This window comes from Micromesistius poutassou, assembly GCF_964030765.1.
Source record: "Micromesistius poutassou genome assembly, chromosome: 1".
In the NCBI taxonomy this organism is placed as follows: Eukaryota; Metazoa; Chordata; class Actinopteri; order Gadiformes; family Gadidae; genus Micromesistius; species Micromesistius poutassou.
In genome coordinates, this window is record NC_140271.1 from 15,171,311 (window position 1) to 15,181,852 (window position 10,542).

Sequence of the window (10,542 nt, forward strand, 5' to 3'; positions counted from 1 at the left end):
AAAAAATAGGTACTTGAAAATCTGTATGTACCCAGGTAGACATAAACAACGCAGAAACATAGCCCTTGTTTTTTCGGACTGAGGTGTGGGCTAAAGGACTAGCTAAAGAAGCTGGAATGGAGGGGAGGGGGGGGGGGGTAATGAGAGATGGGCGGGGGGGGGGGGGGGGGGGGGGGGGGGGGGCGTTTACATCAGAGGTATCAGCTGTGGAAGACCGGGCCAAGAGAGAGAAGAGAGAGCGAGAGAGAGAGAGCGAGAGAGAGAGAGAGGCGAGAGAGAGACCAGCCGTTGTTTTGTTGTTTGTCGTAGCTTGGTGCTGAAACCACAGCGGGGACGTTTAGCTGCCGCTACTGAGCATGCCCAGTAGCTTGGCGGGGTCCATGCCCTGCTGCTGGGCCATCTTCTGCACGTCGAAGCCCATGTGCATGAGGAACTGGATGACGTTCATCTCCTGCCCCGTGAACTGGTCTCTGATGGTGGGGCAGGTGGGGTTGCAGTGGGGCCAGGGGCAGCTGTCGATCAGGTGCACCGGGCAGCCCTTGGGCGGGGCCTTGTTGTGGCGGTTGCTGTCGTGGAGGCTGCGGTCCCAGCAGTGGAGGGCCCGGGGCAGGGACGTGCCTTTCACCTGCACGTCTATCCAGTAGCTGGGTTAGCGGACACAAGAGGGCGCTGTCAGCTCACGAGAACGTTTACGCAACGCAATAATAGTAAGAGTCACACAAACGGATTCCTTAGATGCTGTGTTAGGAACCGGGAATGACAACAGACGCCTTTGGGGCTCCGAGGCTTCTGTTGTGTCCTCCTCGTTTTGCGTACATCTGTTGAGAGCAGATGGCGGGGTCGAGTGATACTCACTTTCTGGTGATAACTTCATGGGATAAGCAGGCCGGCGCAAACATGGCTCTGTGAAATCAGGGAGGACACCATTATTAGACATACATACAAACATACACACCTACACACACACACACGCAAACACACACACACACGCACACACTGGTGCATCGTTATATTTACAGAACCTTTGTGAAGTGAAATTAAGTGGAATTGTAAGATCTAAAACACAGTATTCAAACCAAACATGCAGGCTTCCTCTAACCACACGTGGTGAGCCTAGGGAGTAGGGAGAGGGGTTCTTACGGCACGTCCTTGAGGGTGTTCCTCAGCTCGATGCCCAGGTTCTGGATGTAGCGCCACTGGCCCTCCTGCACGGGCTGCCCCGTCAGCTGGATGTTGTCCACCGTCAACTGGGCCTCGTCAAACAGCCACTGGACCACGAAGACCGGGCCTGACACGGAGACAACGGAGACAGCATGGTCGGGTCCGGTGAGTGAGGTTACCCATTATGTATATCAATGATGAAAAGTATGAATTGTGTACGTTGAGTTGTTCCTCATCGACACTCACTCTTTATTGACGGGAAGACTCTGTATCCAAAGAAGCAGTTCCACTCCTCCCCTTCGTGGGTCTGTCTGCACTTCTCCGGGACCACGCTACCCCAGTACCTGTTGGGGGGCGGCAGGTCAAAGGTCAATGCAATGTGTCAATGAACAGATATCTCACAGCAGGTGCGTCTGCACATGTTTTGCAATCATCCATTCATAATTGTGGGGCTTTTTGTAAATGTGTTCGTTACATGCAGGGCTGCGTAAAAACCATGTGGTGCAATATAACGACCGACTGAAATTCACTCTGTGTGATTTGGTCGTTTGTGCGTCACAGAGTGAATTTCAGTCGGTCATTATATTGCACCACATGGTTTTTAAGCAACAGTGGATTATTTGCGACCGGCTGAAATTCCCTCTGTGACGCACATACGACCAAATAACACAAACGCACAAACGCGCAAACGCACAATCACGGGCGCGATAGGAGACAGGGTGCCGTACTTGATGCCTCTGCGGATGGTCTCGGTGGGGGAGCAGCTGACGGTGTCCACGCAGTCGGTGCAGTGGTACTGCTTGTTGTCCAGGAACCAGCCCGAGTCGGACAGGCCGCGCACCTGGATGGCGGTGTGGCCCAGGCTCTCCAGCTGCTCCGCCACGCGGTCCACGTTCAGCAGGACCCCCGTGCCGCCGGCGCTGCACAGAGGGGGACAGACAGGGCGATTAGGGACGGGGGGTGCAGCAGAAACACAAACACAAACACACAAGCGATACCTGGGCGGCAGCGGCTCATGAGGTTGAGCGGGTTGGCTGGTAACTGCAAGGTTGCTAGTTCGATCTCTAGCTGGCTGTCGCCTTGCATGGTCGCCACCGCCGTCGGCGTGTGAATGTGTGTGTGAATGGGTGAATGTCAGGCAATGATTGTAAAGCGCTTTGGATAAAAGCTCTATATGAATGCAGTCCATTTACCATTTACCATATGATGATGAATGGAATGGAATCTCTAAAAAGGTCATGTGGCGTGCGGGTTGGGAGATAAACGGGCACACGCAACACCCTGAACCGGGTACTGGATCAGGGAATGCAAAGCCTAACGGGAGCTACAGCTGTGCTCATGTATGTACCGATGCACTGACTACATACAGCAACACACTGGGATGGCATTAAACACACACACACAGACACACACTCGCACACAGACACGCACAGGCACACACACACGGACGAAAAAATCCACGAACCTGCTGCCTGCCAACAGGAGAACCTTGGCGTTGTCCAGGCCTTTGGACAGGAGGTCCTTCACCACCTCCTGGATGATCAGGGAGCCCATGAAGGCGTAGCTGTCTGAACACACGACACGGAGACACCCAAGAGGTTTTGGTGAGAAAAAAACAAACAAGAGCACACTATTTTGAAACAAACAGCTACACACTATTTTGGATGAAAACTCATCCAAAACACTTTGTGTGAAACGAGGTTGAGGGAAGCAAAAGAGAGCTTACTCTGGTCTGTCTTGGGGGAGGCCCCGCTCCAGACGTCACTGGAGCAGTAGGGGATGAACCTGCGTGAGACACACCAGAGACAGGCCTTAGACACGCGTCTGCGTGGGGACTATTACAGCCACCGAGCACAGGAAGGAAGTGCTCCGGATGGAGAGAGCAGCTATCATTAGGCAGCGCCGACTTAAAAACACACATTAACAGACACATGCCCACACGTAATCGTATACATTCACATACATATTACACACAGAATGAGCATTCTCCCACACACACACACACACACACACACATTACCACACTCACTCGCACACACACAGGCGCACACACACACACACACACACACATTAACACACACACACACACACACACACACACACACATTAACACACACACACACACACACACACACACACACACACACACACGCACACACAGATACGGTCATGAGTTAACGTACACCATGTTTGCGTTCCACCAGTGTGGGTTTTCCTCGGGCAGCGGAGACAGAATCCCTGTCCCTGCAGAGACCAAAACAACAACAACAACAACAACAACAACAGATCAATATGTATCCTCAAGAGCACCCGGCCACCCGCCCCCCAAACATCCTCCTCCTCCTCCTCCTCATGATCATCACCACAGTTGGATTACAGTCATTACCGCCCAATGAGAGGGCAGGTGAGCACAGGGCACCAGGTAGGGCTACGGCGTCTGCTGCAACCCCCCCCCTCCTTCATCTCACCACCGAGACCACATACACACACACACACACACACACTCTTACACACACACACACACACACACACTCATACTCGCACTCACTCTCTTGCTTGTCTGGTGAGATCTCAATGCGTTAGCCGTAGCGCAGTACAGTCACTACAGTATCACATGACCCCCGGTGGTCCAGTAGTCCTAGTAGTACTAGTAGTACTACTAGTAGTCCTAGTAGTACTAGTGGTAGGAGATGCAGTGGTTGTAATATAAGTAGTAAACTACTGGGCAGAAGCTAAAGCCCTGTGCCTTAGCTTCTGCTTCCTTTTTTTTCAGGCCATTGTTGCTCAAATTTAAGTTTATTTATTTATTTATTTAGTATGAATGACGGCAGGCCTAATTCACCAACGCTTCAATAGCCATTAGCTCATGTCCCGTTTCCGTGGCACCGGTGGTGCTGAGGAGAGGGTTGTCTGTGTGACACTGTGTGTGTGTGTGTGTGTGTGTGTGAGCGGGGGACCGTGGCCGTCTCGTCACCGGTGTGAGGCTGACCTGTTTTGGTCTGGGGCCACTTGGACGAGCTCATCAGCCGCCTCATGGTCTCGTATCGAGTGTCACAGTTCTCTTTGTTGAAACAGTACCAGCCACCTGAGGACAGACAGACAGACGGACAGACGGACAGAGGTCCAGAGACACACAGGTTACCATGTGTTTATTTGTCACGTTCAATGTTTTCCATTATTTTCATATTTTCGCCAAAACATTTTTCTTGATCATTGCATGGAAAAAAACCTGTGAGTTTAGATGTCAGTGTTGTTTTAAAAGATCAGAGATCCTTCACTTGTGGATTAGAACAGCAGAGGAGACAGGTTGAGTCAGGGAATGTTTGTGGGATATTTTTCAGAGCACACACACACCTTCCAAGAAGATTAACCAACGCCGGCTGCCTCGTGATTCCTTCAGGTAGTATCTGCAAGGGAAGGGTTTCATTCATGAATCGCCTTCCAACACACATGCATTAGCTTCAATTGAAAGCAACGTGAACTTCAAACTGAACATCAAAAACGTTACATTCGATAACGCTGAAGAAACAAGGGAAAGGAGATCTGTAACATACACAATTGTCATGTGGCCGAGTCATCCCCGAACAAAGACTCCTTGTGTCTCAAGTTACAAGATAGATAAAAATAAAAAAACATGTCACCTACATGAATTTAGCCTGGAGATTACGCGGATCAAGGTGGATAAGCCCGATTGGCTGATAGAGGGCAACCCTTGCAACCCACATGACGGGGTTGGGGGAAAAAAAAATAAACGACGCAATGTTCCCTCTCATCTTCAGTGTGTACGTTGCCATGGCGACCGGTGTGTACCATCATATTCTGTCCGGCTGCTCTGATGTCATTCATTCCTGAACAGTGTCCTGCAATCATCCTTTCAGCGCGAAGGAATGAAAACATCACGGACACACGGGAATAAAGCAGCGCTGGTATTCTGGACGAGCACAAGTTCAATGTTGTCTAGGGGTTGTTGCTGCGGGACCCGCATACACAACCTGTCTCTGTACTGTCAAACCCAGGTGATCCGAAGAGAAACGGAGGTTCAAAAGTCCATTGAAATACTGCAACGCGGGGCATTCTATTATCGCAGAAGATTACAAGATTGGCCATCTCTGCATCAGTATACATATCCTGTTTATAGCCTTGTGTGTGTATATATATATATATATATATATATATATATATATATATATATATATATATATATATATACATATATTATACTTTTCCCCCTTCCTATACTTTCCTCACCAAAGATGAAATTAAAATGACAACCTAAAATAAATTCAGACCATGTGCAGACAGCAGATTCCAGTCCTCCACAGCAGACTTCAAGACCTCGGCTCTTGTACATCGTCCACCAGACTTAACCAGTGACTTTGCTCTCAGCAATCGGCAGAATCCACTGCATCAAACAGCATCAAAGGAAACGGCCTTGGCAGCTCGTCGGCACTGTTTGCTCAGACATTTAATCACATTCTGGCTGCCGTTGAATGCCTCGTAGCCTTGTTCGGACGGTCAACAGTAGAGACAACGTGCGGCCAAGCCAAGACGAGCAGTATTTCAGCGCTAGAAGGCTAGTACTATGAGTCTGCTGCTCGTATAACCTTTTTGATTTACAAAGTGCAGGGTTTTATTGTCACCACTGGGGAAATACATCTGACTTTATTCAGTCGACTATAGTGCGGCGGAGCATGAGAGCAATTCAGGCATGGAACTATGACTTATGTTCTCAACATGGGATTAATTGAGAGGCTGAAACATGAATACATTTAGAGTCACGGCGCATGACTTTTCAACTTCGTTTTTTTACTTTTTTTAATAATATGTTCAATCCTTAGTCCTTAATCCTTAGTTCATGGATTATACCCCATAGTTAGAAGAAAGGAAAAAGAAGATAGATAGAAAAAAAAAACATTGTTGTAAGAACAATATTATTATTGACCAGTACTCCAGAGGACTGGCACACTGCTACCATGGCATCTGGAGACAGCGCTGAGCATCTGCCAACAATAGTCAGTGTCTACTCGTCCTCGTCCCGAGCTTAGCTCCCCAGTGTCCACTTTTAACCCAGGAATTAAGATGGGATACTAGATCAGCCAATAGATCTATAGATCTAGATCTATAGTTATGGCCACCAATCTGCCTCCACTGAACTGATTCAGAATATACATGTTTATGATCAAAAAATAAAAAAATTAAATAAATAAAATGGCTTAAAGGTACAACTGTATAACACATGGATATAACTTTAACTAATAACAACTTTATCTGTGTTTTTAATTAAATTTAACCTGTCTTGATAATACATAATATATTGTTGCAGCATTACCGTTAACCTATAGGTATGCCTTTTCTGCTTGTTCATAAATGTAGCACTGTGATCACTGATCAATATATTTATCTTCCACAATATGATTTTTCCTCCAATAAAACAACACAACAACCGAGCAGTCTCCACATAGCGGATCTGTTTTTGCTACACGACTCAAAGGAAAGGAGGATCTGTCTGACATTAAAATGCTTTCAGAGCAATGGCTTATCCTCCTTAAGAGGAGAACTCGTCCAGGCTTCCCCAATAACAAAGAGATTTACCCCTAATCTCATTGTCAACAATGGATCGCACAGCAGATAAAGGAACGGGGAGATGCTCTCCCTGCTGCGGTGTGGCGTTAGAGCGGCTCCCCCAAAAGGCACCAACTTCGGAAATATACCGTGTTGCACTCCCAGCACTCAATCGGGAATAGAAAAGAATCGCAAGCATCTCTCCAACGCGGTGTACCCAGCAGAATGCTGCATTGTAATTTAGACCAAAGGAAATGAAGCGTCCAGCCATGTGGCTGTCCTCCTCCTCCTCCTCCTCCTCCTCCGCCTCCTCCTCCTCCTCCTCCTCCTCCACGGGCCGCTGCCGCTGACACGAAGCAGCTCGCTGTCCTCGGCCAGCCCGGCCAGCCCGGCGTGTGCTCTGATCATTCAACCCCGTTGTCGCTTCGACGACAGCCTGCATATTTTTTTTCGGAATTGACCTTGCGTCAAGAAGTTCAACCGGAGAACAGTCGTGCGTTGTCAATTGTACGCCTGGCCTCAAAGCTATCTAGACAGGGGGTTTGAAGTTATTACAGCTACGTACCCAGAAGGACTGCCGTCGTTGCATGTGACGGACGTATTCTCCAACAAGTGCAACTTCATGTCGTAGTCGAGCTTCTGCGCCGAGCAGGGGTACAGCGACTGGGCGAGGTTCTTCACTTGGGTCATGAAGTTGTCCATGTTCTCCTCCACCGCGGTGAAATCCAGAGGGAAGCTCTCCGTGGTGTCTGCCCGGTCCCGGTACGCCGGGGAGGGCGGCGCCCGCCGTGGTTGCGGGTTGCGACCACCGCGGAACCTCCGCGCGCAGAACACCCCGGACTGCATCAGCACCAGCAGCACCACCGAGGAGACGAGGCGCACCGCTGTCATCTTATCCACGCGGAGTACGGTACAACCACGCAGGCGGCTTGGTCCAAATTTAACCCCCTCGACGTTTGCCTGGACAACAGGCCTACGCTTCTTCAAAAATAAAGAATTATAAAAAATAAAAATAAAAAGATAATAACGGTGTAGTAAAACAACAACAACAGCGCACTAAACCGAGTTGAGTCTTCCCTTCGTTTGTTCCGAGTGATTGACTAGACTACAGTCAAAAACGTGTCCAGCGGTATCTCTTGTGGCTCTCGGTATAACGGGTCGACCTGTCCAGCCTGACTAGTACAACTCAGGGGCCGGGGAAGGAGCGAGCATGCGGGCTTGAATGACAACACTCGTGCCATGCGCTTGTATTTTATTCAAACTTTCCCCCCTTGTGGGTCCCGTCAGCCAATCGCTGCGGTGGGCAGGGCCCGCGCATGATCAAGCGGGGCAGACTACCCCCCCTTTTAATTTATAGAGGGAAAAAATGTCCATGCGTTGGTTCTTTTGATCCCGAGATGTTTTATTTGATGTGGTGATTTTCATTGGCTTTGAAATGCCTATTTCCCATTCCACGCGAATTTATGGAGTGAGAATACGCGTCTTGTATAGACAATGTAGCCTCAGAATTAAGTGGGGGAACACGCAACATACAATAAAAAAAAACAAAGTCTGAGGTGCCGTGAATAATAAACATAATAATAACAACAACAACAATAATAGTAATAATAATGATACTAATATAAATAATGAACAATAGTTTGGTTTTCGCAATTCCTCATAATTAAAGCGTTACAGGTGAAACACAACCAATGTTTTAATTCGTTGCTGTGGAGCATAAAACTGCGGATTACATTTTGCACGTCCTGAGTCAAGGAGGACAGACAACATAAACAGTGGAGCCTCGAACACAAAGCCATCCAACTCTTCAGCGGTGATGTTTAGCTTTGGAGAAAAAGGACGGACTCGGACGCTTTCTTTTATCAAGGGGCCCCAAAAGATCAAAGCAACCATCACTCCCCCCCTAACCTCCCCCCCCCCTCCCCCCCTCCCTTACCCCGCCTCCCCTTCTCGGCTCCCTTCAAAGTTCCCCGGGTCTACTGTATATTTTAAGTCGACTCGTGCATCCTGAAAGAGGGTTGGCCCGACATTAACATATTTTAGGAACTAAGGATTAATTTAATTTATTTGCGTGTTCGTTATTTACACTGAACCTTGAATGACCGTCCATCGCAGCACAATGCAGCCTATCCTGGGAGGACTTTCATCCGCCTGAAACTCTGCCGAGCCATTACGTAATAAATTAACCAATTGGGCTCAAAGCTTTACATTACAGCGCGTGAAGACGCAGTAAAAAATGTAAATGCATTGAACGCCTGCAGGGATGCGATCTAAATTGGTTTAATCCCGCTGCGTGGAAGGGATGTGCTAAGCGTCGCGTACAATAAAAGCGTAAAGACACTGTGAATATCTATTAGACGCTATGTGGGCGACGCGCTCAAAGGAAGCCCGAACAAGAGCGTTGTGTTAAGCGGGGGACATTTAAACAGAACCCCGTTGCGTTTAACTGAAGCTTCAAACGGCGGACACGACTTTGGAGGGGAACCGCCGTCATGACAGTGATTGACACGCATTAAGATGCCATTGTTCAAACGAGACAGCCCTTAAAAGAGTCATGTTGTGCCATCAATTTAAAACTTCTTCTGACTCCTTCACTTCTATATTCCCTAAAGCAGAACCCAGGACCTATGGCCAGCTCAGAATCTGAACCTTTTTCACAACATAAACTGAACCAAGAGGATGGATCGCAAGGTGCGCGTCAGCTTCTGAGCCATATGCAGAAACAACGTCATAAATACTATTTTACGTTTGCATCGGCTTAAAATCTAAGACCCTATCAAGGCGACGGACTGGGCGGTGTTGTGATGCCCAGCGGGGTTAAGACCACGGGTCCGGGACGACGGACAGACCCGCAGGACCGGCAGGACTTCTGGTATTCATTGGGATCTTCAAACGATGCTTGTATAGATTCAGACATGTGGTGGGGGCCCTCAGAAGCACGGTGTGTGTGTCTCTCTCTCTCTCTCTCTCTCTCTCTCTCTCTCTCTCTCTCTCTCTCTCTCTCTCTCTCTGTCTCTCTCTCTCTCTGCGCCGTCGCATATTGAGTCCAGTCACTTTGACCCCCACCCTCTGCTTCATCACACGTCATCCTCCACCGTGGACGGACTGGAAATCACTCGCAGATGAATGCTGGACGCACACGTACGCATGCATGCACACACACACACACACACACACATACACACACACACATACACACACACACACACACATAGGTGATGCCCTGGTTTTGGATGTGTGTGCAGATCCACAGTCCACGGAAGGGTCCGGTGGTTTGGCGTCACAAGGAGAGGAGACGTGTTGTCTTCTGCCCAGTGGCCACTTATCTCCAGCTGTGGTTCACGTTGGCAGGTCGCATGAAACGGTTGGAAGTGATGGGAACCGTGCACTGATCACTGCTGTATGGACAGTTGTTCACACATTGACTGCTCTGTCGCTTTGGCTTTTACTCACATTCTCTCATGCTCTCTTTCTCTCTCTCTCTCCCTCTCTCTCTCTCTCTCTCTAGCTCTCAATCTCTCTCTCGCTGTCTCTCACTCTAGCTCTGTCTCTCTCTCTCTCGCTCTCAATCTCGCTCTCTCAAGCTCTCAATCTCTCTCACTCTCAATCTCTCTCACTCTCATTCTCTCTCGCTCTCAATCTTGCTCGCCGTCACTCTCTCTCTCTCTCTCTCCCTCTCTCTCCCTCCCTTCCTCCCTCTTCTCCCTCTCTCTCTCCTTTTGATGTCTCTTTCTCCACCAATCTGCATGCCGCCCCCCCCCCCCCCCCCTCCCCCTCCCCCCCCCCTCCCATCCCAAACTTTAAGGAAGATTTTCCCCC

At 49.0% G+C, this 10,542-nt stretch overlaps 1 protein-coding gene across 1 annotated transcript; it reads right to left on the reverse strand.

Annotated features, from left to right (window-relative positions):
- Positions 1-337: 337 nt before the first annotated feature.
- Positions 338-7,614, reverse strand: notum1a (notum, palmitoleoyl-protein carboxylesterase a; the record flags this gene model as incomplete). Its single annotated transcript, XM_084468060.1, has 11 exons — positions 338-644; positions 856-903; positions 1,141-1,288; positions 1,408-1,505; positions 1,890-2,081; positions 2,627-2,729; positions 2,888-2,946; positions 3,345-3,405; positions 4,151-4,246; positions 4,516-4,568; positions 7,289-7,614. 11 exons carry the CDS (start codon positions 7,612-7,614, stop codon positions 338-340), a joined length of 1,491 nt encoding a protein of 496 aa, XP_084324186.1.
- Between the last annotated feature and the right edge of the window lie 2,928 nt (positions 7,615-10,542).